At 48.3% G+C, this 13,020-nt stretch overlaps 2 protein-coding genes across 2 annotated transcripts; both read right to left on the bottom strand.

Moving 5' to 3' along the window:
- Positions 1-2,308: 2,308 nt before the first annotated feature.
- LOC142251919 (beta-1,4-galactosyltransferase galt-1-like) lies at positions 2,309-3,565 on the bottom strand. Its single transcript, XM_075324968.1, has one exon. The coding sequence runs from the start codon at positions 3,563-3,565 to the stop codon at positions 2,309-2,311; it is 1,257 nt and encodes a 418-aa protein (XP_075181083.1).
- Positions 3,566-8,618: 5,053 nt separating this feature from the next.
- On the bottom strand, positions 8,619-9,875 carry LOC142251918 (glycosyltransferase family 92 protein F13G3.3-like). Its single transcript, XM_075324967.1, has one exon. It carries the CDS (start codon positions 9,873-9,875, stop codon positions 8,619-8,621), a length of 1,257 nt encoding a protein of 418 aa, XP_075181082.1.
- Positions 9,876-13,020: the final 3,145 nt, after the last annotated feature.

Below are 13,020 nucleotides of genomic sequence, written 5' to 3'. Positions count from 1 at the left end.
GGTGCAGTCCAAGTATCGGGAGAAGGATGCGGGTGTAGTCCAGGAATTGGGAGCAGGATGCAGGCGCAGTCCAGGAATCGGGAGAAGGATGCGGGTGCAGTCCAGGAATCGGGGCAGGATGCAGGTGCAGTCCAGGAATCGGGGCAGGATGCAGGCGCAGTCCAGGAATTGGGGCGGGATGCAGGCTCAGTCCAGGAATCGGGAGCAGGATGCAGGTGCAGTCCAGGAATTGGGAGTAAGATGCAGGCGCAGTCCAGGAATCGGGGCGGGATGCAGGCTCAGTCCAGGAATTGGGAGCAGGATGCAGGTGCAGTCCAGGAATTGGGAGCAGGATGCAGCTGCAGTCCAGGAATTGGGAGTAAGATGCAGGCGCAGTCCAGGAATCGGGGTGGGATGCAGGCGCAGTCCAGGAATCGGGGTGGGATGCAGGTGCAGTCCAGGAATCGGGAGAAGGATGCGGGTGCAGTCCAGGAATCGGGAGCAGGGATGCAGCTGCAGTCCAGGAATCGGGGCAGGATGCAGGTGCAGTCCAGGAATCGGGGCAGGATGCAGGCGCAGTCCAGGAATTGGGGCGGGATGCAGGCTCAGTCCAGGAATCGGGAGCAGGATGCAGGTGCAGTCCAGGAATTGGGAGTAAGATGCAGGCGCAGTCCAGGAATCGGGGCGGGATGCAGGCTCAGTCCAGGAATCGGGAGCAGGATGCAGGTGCAGTCCAGGAATTGGGAGCAGGATGCAGCTGCAGTCCAGGAATTGGGAGTAAGATGCAGGCGCAGTCCAGGAATTGGGAGTAAGATGCAGGCGCAGTCCAGGAATCGGGGTGGGATGCAGGCGCAGTCCAGGAATCGGGGTGGGATGCAGGTGCAGTCCAGGAATCGGGAGAAGGATGCGGGTGCAGTCCAGGAATCGGGAGCAGGGATGCAGCTGCAGTCCAGGAATCGGGGTGGGATGCAGGCGCAGTCCAGGAATCGGGAGCAGGATGCGGGTGCAGTCCAGGAATCGGGAGAAGGATGCGGGTGCAGTCCAGGAATCGGGAGAAGGATGCGGGTGCAGTCCAGGAATCGGGAGCAGGATGCGGGTGCAGTCCAGGAATCGGGAGCAGGATGCGGGTGCAGTCCAGGAATCGGGAGCAGGATGCGGGTGCAGTCCAGGAATCCTGAGAAGGATGCGGGTGCAGTCCAGGAATCGGGAGCAGGGATGCAGCTGCAGTCCAGGAATCCTGAGAAGGATGTGGGTGCAGTCCAGGAATCGGGAGCAGGGATGCAGGCGTGGTCCATGGCACTGGGTGCAGAATTCAGTACAGCATTTAGGGTGCATAAAGCAGAATACAGTACAGTCTAAATTCTGCTCTACATATCACTTGCTTCTCTAATTTATGCTCCATGCCTTCTGCCTCTGTTTTTGGGGCTTTCTGGTTGGAAATGTGCTAAAGGAATGGCATGCGCCTGATGAAATAGTGAGCTGCTTCCTGACTGCTGGGGAACTTTTATAAGTAATGCTGTTCTTTGGTCGCCTGCTCTTCATCTCTGATACATGGTTATGTGACTGTTAAAAAAAAAAATTCTATGTAATTTTTCCTCCCTCCAGAAGATGGCAGCCTGGGACTGCTTGTTTCAGGCAGTTGCCCTTACAAAAACCTCCTGTTACCTTTTAGTATTTAGTTTATCCTTAGTTGTCACCTGCGGGGTACTTAAAAGGTTTGATTTTTTTTTTTTTATGGTTTATTTTTATCCCCAAATGCAAAGTGAATGAACATACAACAAATCTAAATAAAATCAATTTTTGGTGTGATTGCCCTTTGCCTCCAAAATAGAATACATTCTTCTAAATAATTATTGTTCTTGTTCCAAACATCTTGGAGACCTGACCCCAGATCTTCTGTGTATGAGGCTTGTGCGGATCCTTCATGAAATCCCAGACCGACGAGACGATGTGACATCAGGGCTCTGCGGGGGCCGGATCATCACTTCCTAGACTCCTCGTTCTTAATGGTATTGGTTGTGGTTTTTTGGAGACATTCAGATGCCTCCTTGATGATTTTACGTGATGGAGAAGTATCTGCAGTATTTATCAGCATTGAGGACACCAGAAATGGTCAACGTTGAGGACTCTAGTGGTTTGTTTCTTTGCAGCATTTTTCCTTCTCCTGCCTAAAAAAATGTCCACAGTACTGTATAGCTTTATTTTTTGTATTATTTTATAGCCATTATGCCTTGTATGTATCCTTCCGTCTCCGCGAGACGTCTAGCATGATTTGTTTGCTCTCCGGCTGCCAAAAACTACAGAATCCTCCTGGCACCGAGCCTGGATTTTACTGATAGTTCAGTTGCCTTAAAACCTCGTTAACATTTGTAATAAGCGAAGAATTATATTTCCATATGGTTGTGTCTCTTATCAGAGATTTTTGCGGTAAATTTTCATGGAGTGATGTGCGTCCGTGGTGGAGGCTTACAATATTATCGGGAACAAAAACCGTCTCCTGATAAGCCCTTAATGCGGAGTGAACTGAAACCTGAACGACTTCCCGGGGGTTGACTATCAGTTTTTGGTTGTTAGAGACATGTGGAATTTCCGGCTCGTAGTGTATAAGCTGAAGAATGTTGGTTCCTGGTACATTGTTGGGAAAAGCTCTCTGAAAATGAGGGTCCGTAATATTATTTGGGTAGTAATAGTTTTTTATGAGGTATACAGCTGTATTTGGATACTTTTTCTCCAGATCTACCATCATCTCATCCCACGTTTTGTGAATTCTCGGAAGAATAATTTCATCCATATCATTGAGGGTCACATATCGACTTCTGTACATGTTTCTGTACACACAGTCGTTCAGAGCCAAGAGTTGCCCGTAATAACCAATTTGGATTTCTTTGTTCATATTTTGGTGCCAGACATCGGATGTTCTTAAATATTTGTCTATTGGCCAAGGTATAATTTCTAGAACTCCTTTCGAGGCATAGTAATCGAGAACTTGCCCAATGGCTTTGCCGCAGCCGTTCTTGTAGACCACCACCTTCTGGGCTCCTAGAAGACGATACATCTCAATAGCTTGGACATACTGCAATACGTTTTCCTGGTTTCCAAACATTGTAGAGATGCAAACTGTGACGTTTGCAGAGAAAGGTTGAGGATCTCGGTTCTTTATCTCAAACTTCGTAACATGACTTGTCTTACTTGTGTTGTACCAGTGGATGGAGATGTGATGGGAAAAGCAATCCTGAGGCTCAGGACAGACCACATCGGCTGGACCATAATCAAAAGCAAACCATTTCTTGTGAAATTCTATTGTGGCTTTTACGGAGACATATTCAGGGTCATTTATACAGTAAAACCAGCAATATAGCTCCTTCATCTCTCTACCATGGATTATGGTCAACACTCGCACTCTACTGGACTCTCTGCCATCGTAATAGGCCGATATGACAAAGGTTGTATTGTCTTCTAGAGGAGTGATCGTGTCCCTGGAAATGTTTGGACCTTTGTGTTCTGCTCTTTTCCCTAATAATTTATAATAATAGATACAAATTAGGAAAAGGGCGTATGGTATCAAGAAAGTCATATACTGTTTCATATTGTTCAAAATTAATATCAATGGCGGAAATCTGCAAAAGAAAGAAAACATGTTGGTTGGGTGAATGTGAAGACCTTGTGAAAGGAAAAGGTGAAGACATTGACTACCTAGTCACAGTAAAGATGCTCATACAGGATTTTTAGCCAACACCTTTTCTTCCTGACTCAGATGCATGCTCGGTCCAGCTGAGCGTGCATGTGTTTTTCAAGGGAAGTGAGGGGTACAATGTCGCTAGGACACTTAGTACTGGTGTAGTGAAAAAGGAAAAGTAGAGTAGAAACATGGGCACCACTTCTTTTTTTTTTTTTACCCACGTCTGGTTTTGGCTTACAAATACTGCAATAAAAAAACTCACCAAATACTCAAAATTCCAGAATCCTCCTGGCTATTGTTATACTTTACAAGATGTTTGCTCAGGATACAGCATCTCGTAACCATCCATAGATCGTCCCCAACCCATTTTCATTCCAGATTTGGCAGCGGTACTCTATTTGTAAATAACTCTACGAGGTCAGCTCGGTGATGTGGGGGTGAAACATCTGAGCGGGCCCCTAACTAATAACCATGATTACAACTGCAGTGCCGCACCCTAATAGTATAGTATAGTATAGTATAGTGGGTATAGTATGATGGGTTCACGGCTCCCCTATTCTCAGAATGAGGGTCCCACAGATCCCCTATACTCAGTATGAAGGGCCCACAGCTCCCCTATTCTTAGTATGAGGGGCCCATAGATCCCCTATACTCAGTAAGATGGTCCCGTAGCTCCCCTATACTCTGTATGAGGGGCCCACAGTTCCCTATACTCAGTATGAAGGGCCCACAGATCCCCTATACTCAGTATGAAGGGCCCACAGCTCCCCTATACTCAGTATGAAGGGCCCACAGCTCCCCTATACTCAGTATGAAGGGTCCACAGCTTCCCTATACTCAGTATGATGGGACCATAGCTCCCCTATACTCAGTATGAGAGGCCCACAGATCCAATATACTCAGTATCAGGGGCCCACGACTCCCTATAGACAGTATGATGGACCCATAGCTCACCTATACTCAGTATGATGGGCCCACAGCTCCCCTATAGTCAGTGTGATGGACCCATAGCTCACCTATACTCAGTATGATGGGCCCACAGCTCCCCTATACACAGTATGATGGACCCATAGCTCACCTATACTCAGTATGATGGGCCCACAGCTCCCCTATAGTCAGTGTGATGGACCCATAGCTCACCTATACTCAGTATGATGGGCCCACAGCTCCCCTATACACAGTATGATGGACCCATAGCTCACCTATACTCAGTATGATGGGCCCACAGCTCCCCTATAGTCAGTATGATGGACCCATAGCTCACCTATACTCAGTATGATGGGCCCACAGATCCAATATACTCAGTATGAGGTGCCCACGACTCCCCTATACTCAGTATGATGGGCCCATAGCCCCCCTATACTCAGTATGAGGGGCCCATAGCTCCCCTGTACTCAGTATGAAGGGCCCAAACTCCCCTATACTCAGTAGGATGGGTTCACGGCTCCTCTATTCTCAGAATGAGGGTCCTACAGATCCCCTATACTCAGTATGAAGGGCCCACAGCTCCCCTATTCTCAGTATGAGGGGCCCACAGATCCCCTATACTCAGTAAGATGGTCCCGTAGCTCCCCTATACTCTGTATGAGGGGCCCACAGTTCCCTATACTTAGTATGAGGGGCCCACAGATCTTCTATACTCAGTATGAAGGGCCCACAGATCCCCTATACTCAGTATGAAGGGCCCACAGCTCCCCTATACTCAGTATGAAGGGCCCACAGCTCCCCTATACTCAGTATGAAGGGCCCACAGCTCCCCTATACTGAGTATGAAGGGTCCACAGCTTCCCTATACTCAGTATGATGGGACCATAGCTCCCCTATACTCAGTATGAAAGGCCCACAGATCCAATATACTCAGTATGAGGGGCCCACGACTCCCCTATAGTCAGCATGATGGACCCATAGCTCACCTATACTCAGTATGATGGGCCCACAGATCCAATATACTCAGTATGAGGGGCCCACAGATCCCCCTATAGACATCATGATGGGCCCACAGCTTTCCCATAGACAGCACGATGGGCACACAGCTTCCCTATACACAGAATGATGGTCCCGTCCCACAGCTCCCCTAAAACACTATACAATGGCCCCCACTTTGAACACCTTCCACAGATGTATCTACAATATATAAGGGGCCCACCCACATTGTATGAGGGCCCCCACAGTAGTCCCCAAACTCTATAAACACCCCACATTAGGTCCCAAACTATATAATGGCCTCCACTCTTTATAAAGGCCTTAAAAGTAGTCTCCACAAATTATTAGGGTTACCCCATAGCTCCCACACTCCCACAGTCACTCAACAAGTTTTAATTAAAATAAAAAAAAAATCATATACTCCCCTAATCCAGGTTCCTGACGAGTCCACCGGCAAGACAACGGGCTGTCATAGCGCCAACACACGCACAGTTCGTCAGAGTCCCGGTGCGATGACGTCACCGCGCTTGGACTATGCGGTCCTGCGCATGCGCCGGTGCCTTGGTCACTGCATCTCCTGCTGTTCTATAGAACGCAGGTTTAAAGCGACCTCGAAAAAGGACCGGAATCTCAATGTAAATCAAAGGAATTATTCACTGCAAGAAGCTTAATCAAAAAGTGATATTTATTTACAAAGGTATGGGTAGTGCATTCATACAGAGAAAATTGCTTCTAGATTGTGGCCAGGGACTGACGTTTCGAATCTATGAATCTTTTTCAAAATGTCGATAAAGGAATACTGTAATGTGAAATACAATTAAAATACAGTAAAAAACTAAGGCGGAAGAAACAATGTTTAAATGCAGGGAACTTACCTGGATTATTTAAGCTAAGTATTAAGGATGATGTACAGCACCTTGTGTGGGGAGGGGAAGCACAGTCCGGGATTTACAGCCAGGTACCGGGGAGGGAGAGGCGTCCTGTAACGCAGAGAGGTTAACCAGGGAATTATAGTCATGGCAATAGGAGACTAGTTGCCAGGGAAGAGGGGAGGGGGTGGGGAGCTATATGGAGGACAGGTATGCCCTGAGTATAGAGGAATGAATGGTAACACTATGGCAGCGGTGGAGGAGAGGAAGTTTCACTACAGTGGGTGCAGGGGTTGCAATCACACCCAGGCCCTGGAGCCTAGGGGGGTTCCAAAAGTCCCCTGGAGCCTAGGAGGTCCCAAAAGTCCCCTGGAGCCTATGGGGTTCCAAAAGTCCCCTGGAGACTAGGGGGTTCCAAAAGTCCCCTGGAGTCTAGGTGGTCCCAAAAGTCCCCTGGAGCCTAGGGGGTCCCAAAAGTCCCCTGGAGGCTAGGGGGTTCCAAAAGTCCCCTGGAGACTAGGGGGTTCCAAAAGTCCCCAGGAGACTAGGAGGTCCCAAATGTCCCCTGGAGACTAGGGGGTTCCAAAAGTTCTCTGGAGACTAGGGGGTTCCAAAAGTCCCCTGGACCCTAGGGGGTCCCAAAAGTCCCCTGGAGACTAGGGGGTCCCAAAAGTCCCCTGGAGACTAGGGGGTCCCAAAAGTCCCCTGGAGCCTAGGGGGTTCCAAAAGTCCCCTGGAGACTAGAGGGTCCCAAAAGTCCCCTGGAGACTAGGGGTTCCCAAAAGTCCCGTGGAGACTAGGGGGTCCCAAAAGTCCCCTGGAGACTAGGGGGTCCCAAAAGTCGCTTTTTCCTACATAAACAGACCAATGAGATTAAAGACTTGCAATCATTGTGGCCACATTGCAGCTTTTGCACGGGGGCGCATGATAATCAAGTTACGCCACTGAATGACATAGTAAGCGATAAGAGGAAAATGTGTTTATATAGAATTTGCTGTGTATGAGACTAAGGAAGATAGTACAACAGATAGATGAGGGTGTATAACATATAAAAGATGGAGATGACATATTAAGGTGAGACTACAAAACTGGGGGGGAGGGTAATAATAATCTGGGGATCAGGTATGCAGTCTATAAATACGGGGATGGTGATCTATGGAGGGGAAATGTAGCGGTAACATACGGTGTGAGGGCATATGAGGAAGATACCGAAGGTAATTAACCCGGCACTTTGGTAATAATAGCATATTTTTCGTTTTATAAGATGCACCCCAAATTTAGAGAAAATAAAAAGATAAAAAAATGTGTTCCGTCTTCTAATCTAGTGGTGTCTTACTGGGGGGAGGGGGCAGTGGTGGTGGAGCGGGGGTCACAGGAGGTACGGGTGATGGTGGAGCAGTGCAATGCTACGGGTGGTGCGGGCGAAGAGTGTTACAGATGCTCGGCGGCGCTGTGAGGCAGAGAAAACGTCTAAGAATGTGGCTTACCGGGGGGGTAAGGATGGTGGAAAATGGTGACAGGAGGCAGGAGTGATGCTGCGGGCTGTATGCTGCTCTGTACTGTGGGTTGGGCGCTGCGGGCGGGGAGGCAGGGAACATCCCAGAAGACGTTGGTGGTGTGGGCTTCAAAGAAATGGTGCCTGGAGTCGGCACGTGCATAGACTGAGTTATCGGCTCACTGACAAGCCGAGATCGCATCTGCGCACACGCCACCTACGGGCGCCATTTTTGTTAAGGCTGCCGGAGGCGGCGCATGTGCAAATAAGATCTTGAGCTAAGAGCCCCATCTCCGCAGATGCTGACTCCTGGGGGCCATTATTTGAAGACCGCACCGTCGCTGTCTTCATAGGATGTTCCCTGCCTCGCCGCCTGCAGCACCCAGTCCGCAGCAGCACACAGCCCGCAGCATCGCTCCTGCCTCCTATCACCATTCTTACCCACCGGTAAGCTACATTCCTGGATGTTTTCTCTGCCTCACAGTGCCTCCGCGCCCGCAGCATTCCCCTGCCTCCTGTCACCATTGTCCACCACCCCCCGGTAAGCTACATTCGAATTCTAAGACGTACCCCTCATTTTCCTCCCAAATTTTTAGAGTTGTTACTTTAGGAGAAGGCAAGTATAATTTCAATTTCCTTCTACAGAATCATCTTGGCCCCGAGAACCTGTATATTAGTGATAGTTCAGTTGCCTCAAAACCTCGTTAACGTTTGTAACAAGAGAAGAATTATATTTCCATATGGTTGTGTCTCTTATCAGAGATACCTGTGTGGCATTTTTCTGCAGTGATGTCCGTCCATGGTGGAGGCTTACAATATCATCGGGAACGAAAACCGTCTCCTTATAAGCCCTTAATGCGGAGTGAACTGAAACCTGAACGACTTCCCGAGGGTTGACCATCATCTTTTTGCCATTGAAGACATTTGGCTTTTCCTTTTCATAGTGTATAAGCTGAAGAATGTTGGTTCCTGGTACATTGTTGGGAAAAGCTCTCTGAAAATGAGGGTCAGTAATATTACTTGGGTAGTAATAGTTTTTTATGAGGTATACAGCTGTATTTGGATACTTTTTCTCCAGATCTACCATCATTTCATCCCAAGTTTTGTGAATTCTCGGAAGAATTATTTCATCCATATCATTGAGGGTCACATATCGACTTCTGTACATGTTTCTGTACACACAGTCGTTCAGAGCCAAGAGCTGCCCGTAATAACCAATTTGGATTTCTTTGTTCATATTTTGGTGCCAGACATCGGATGTTCTTAAATATTTGTCTATTGGCCAAGGTATAATTTCTAGAACTCCTTTCGAGACATAGTAATCAAGAACTTGCCCAATGGCTTTGCTGCAGCCGGTCTTGTAGACCACCACCTTCTGGGCTCCTAGAAGACGATACATCTCAATAGCCTGGACAAATTGTAAGACGTTTTCCTGGTTTCCGAACATTGTAGAGACGCAAACTGTGAAGTTTGCAGAGAAAGGTTGAGGATCTCGGTTCTTAATCTGAAACTTCGGAACATGACTTGTTCTATTTGTGTTGGACCAGTGGATGGAGATGTGATGGGAAAAGCAATCCTGAGGCTCAGGACAGACCACGTCGGCTGGACCATAATCAAACCCAAACCATTGGATGTGAAATTCTATTGTGGCTTTTACGGAAACATGTTCATGGTAATTTGTACAGTAAAACCAGCAATATAGCTCCTTCATCTTTCTACCATGGATTATGGTCAACACTCGCACTCTACTGGACACTCTGCCATCGTAATAGGCCGATATGACAAAGGTTGTACTGTCTTCTAGAGGAGTGATCGTGTCCCTGGAAATGTTCAGACCTTTTGGTACTGGGCTTGTACTTGGTAGTTTATGATAATAGGTAGACATTAGGAAAATGACATATGGTATCAAGAAAGCCAAATACTGCTTCATATTGTCCAAAATTAATATCAATGGTGGAAATCTGCGAAGGAAAGAAAACATGCGTAACATGGGGGAAGGGGGATTTGAGAAAACCTAGTGAAAGTCAAAGGTGAAGAAATTGACTCCCTAGTCACAGCAAAGGCGCTCACATACATTTGTTCAGCCACCAGCTTTTCTTATAGACTCACATGCATGCTCAGTCCAGCAGAGCATGCATTATCCAAGGAAAAGGAGGAGAAACTAATGTTAGACACTTTTACCACTGGTTTCTTCTCCCTGAAGACAAAAAGATCAGGCATTGAAGTCTAATATGCCCAATCCTTCTTCCTTGCCGACGTCAAGGGAGAATCAAAACCCCTACATATAAGATAAAGGGGGTTTCCAGAGACAAAGTTAATTTTAAAGTTCATTTTAATCAATAGATCTTGGAATATTAATAAGTTCCACAATTCTGTAAGTATAAAAATAATGTTCCTGTGCTGAGATAATTTTATATACAAGGTGGCCATAAAATAACCTAAAGGCCGCTTTACACGCTACAACATCGCTAAAGCGATCTCGTTGAGGTCACGGATTTTGTGACGCACATCCGGCCGCTTTAGCGATGTCTTTGCGTGTGACACCTATGAGCGATTTTGAATCGTCGCAAAAACAGTCAAAATCGCTCATCGGTAACATGGGGGTCCATTCTCGAATATCGTTGCTGCTGCAGTAACGATGCAGTTTGTCGTTCCTGCGGCAGCACACATCGCTACGTGTGACACCGCAGGAACGAGGAACCTCTCCTTACCTGCGTTCCGCCCGCAATGAGGAAGGAAGGAGGTGGGCGGGATGTTACGTCCCGCTCATCTACGCCCCTCCGCTTCTATTGGCCGGCCGCTTAGTGACGTCGCTGTGACGCCGCACGGACCGGCCCCTTAGAAAGGAGGTGGATCGCCGATCACAGCGACGTTGCTAAGGCAGGTAAGTAGTGTGACGGGTCTGGGCGAAGTTGTGCTCCACGGGCAGCGATTTGCCCGTGTCGCACAACCGGTGGGGGCAGGTACCTACGTTAGCGATATCGGTACTGATATCGCAGCGTGTAAAGTGGCCTTAAGGTGTTTGGAGCCATGTACAGACTGACCTAGTGGACAGAATTGGCTTAAAATTTATATGTATGCTATTCAAGGCATGGAGAAACAGAAGGCATCTTTAAAAAAAATTTATACCAATACTCCCTACCAGGTGAAAAAGTGGCGCTGAACAGTGAGCGAGCGGCCCAAAAACCGTGTGCCGATAGTTGGAGATGTCACAGTTGTTCCACAGATTAGCATAACTGTTCAATATGGCCGTCATCATGCATGGAGATCATGTTCATCCTATGCAGAACATGTCTGGTGAGAGGCTGCGCACTTTGCAAAATGATGCGGTCTTTGAGGTCAGCCAGGGTGTTGACATTTCCCCGATAAACACGCTCTTTCATGTGTCCCCACAACCAGAAATCACAAGGATTGATATTGGGTGAATCCGGTGGCCATGCGTTAGGGAAGGAGCGGCTCACAATCCTGTCATCGGGAAAATGTGCACGCAGAATGTTCTTCACATGATTTGCGATGTGAGGAGGTCTCCATCATGCATGAAGGTGAAGACACTATCGCTGTTGGAGTTGAAGAACAACCACTGTTTCCAGCATTGTCTGGTATCTCGCTGCTTTGACGGAAGAGGTAGATCCGCAGTTGGCCTCATTTCTTCGTAAAACAACGGTCCAAGGATGAATGATGAGGTGAAGCCACACCAAACGGTTACCTTTGACTAATGCAGCGGAGCCCCCTTGACCACATGCGGATTTTCAGCATCCCATATGGGACAGTTTTGTGTGTTCACCGTTCCATTCGTCGCACCACAGAACATTCCATGGCCAATTGCCATCCCCTTCCACCCTCGCCAAAAACATGAATGCAAATGTCATGCGGGTATCATTGTCACAAGGAAGAAGTTGTTGATGATGGCTAATTTTGTACGGCTGCCCGTAAGACCTTTCGGAGAACTTTCCACACTGTGCTGTACTTGAGCCCCAATTGCCTGGAAACACTGCGTGCACTGGTGTTCCCGGCAGGGTTGTTCATGCTCTGTTCCACGACGGTAGTGGCAATGTCCTCCGTTACCTCTGTTTACCAGTTATTGCCTGCACCCTGGCTGAACAATCAGTGACCCTGTTGCCTCAAAACGTGTCATCATCTGTCTCAGCGAATTAACAGCCATTTGACTGCTACGTGTGTGAAGGTCTTTCAAACGATGAAAGGCGCAGTGCCGTTGTAGCATTCCTGGTATTCTCATAAAACAACCGGACTAACAGCGCACGATCCGGCAAAGAGACAGATATCTTGCAGACTGATTTGCAAGGCACACTTAGGCGGGCTTTGCACACTACGACATCGCAGGCCGATGCTGCGATGCCGAGTGCGATAGTGCCCGCCCCCGTCGCAGCAGCGATATGTGGTGATAGCTGGCGTAGCGAAAGTTATCGCTACGCCAGCTTCACACACACACTCACCTGCCGTGCGACGTCCCTGTGGCCGGCGACCCGCCTCCTTGTTAAGGGGGCGGGTCGTGCGGCGTCACTGCGACGTCACACGGCAGGCGGCCAATCAGAGCGGAGGGGCGGAGATGAGCAGGATGTAAACATCCCGCCCACCTCCTTCCTTCCGCATATCCTACGGAAGCCGCAGTGAGGCCGGTAGGAGACGTTCCTCGCTCCTGCGACTTCACACACAGCGATGTGTGCTGCCGCAGGAGCGAGGAACAACATCGGACCATTGCGTCAGCGTAATTATGGATTACGCCGACGCTGTACCGATGATACGATTACGACGCTTTTGCGCTCGTTAATCGTATCATCCAGCCTTTACACACTGCGATGTCGCATGCGATGCCGGAAGTGCGTCATTTTCAATTTGACCCCACCGACATCGCACCTGCGATGTCGCAGTGTGCAAAGTGCCCCTTACTGTACAGTGCCACTTTTTCACCCAGTGGGGAGTTTTGGTATAAAAAGTTTTAAAGAGGTCTTCTGTTTCCCCAAGCGTCAGAATAGTCAAACAAATTAAAGTCACAACCGGGATGTCACGTCTAACCAAGGGGGTGAGCAATCCGTAGTCAAATGGAAGCAAGGGGG

The sequence above is a fragment of the Anomaloglossus baeobatrachus genome, chromosome 9, assembly GCF_048569485.1.
Source record: "Anomaloglossus baeobatrachus isolate aAnoBae1 chromosome 9, aAnoBae1.hap1, whole genome shotgun sequence".
NCBI classification, from domain to species: domain Eukaryota; kingdom Metazoa; phylum Chordata; class Amphibia; order Anura; family Aromobatidae; genus Anomaloglossus; species Anomaloglossus baeobatrachus.
This window is presented reverse-complemented; position numbering and strand designations above follow the sequence as displayed.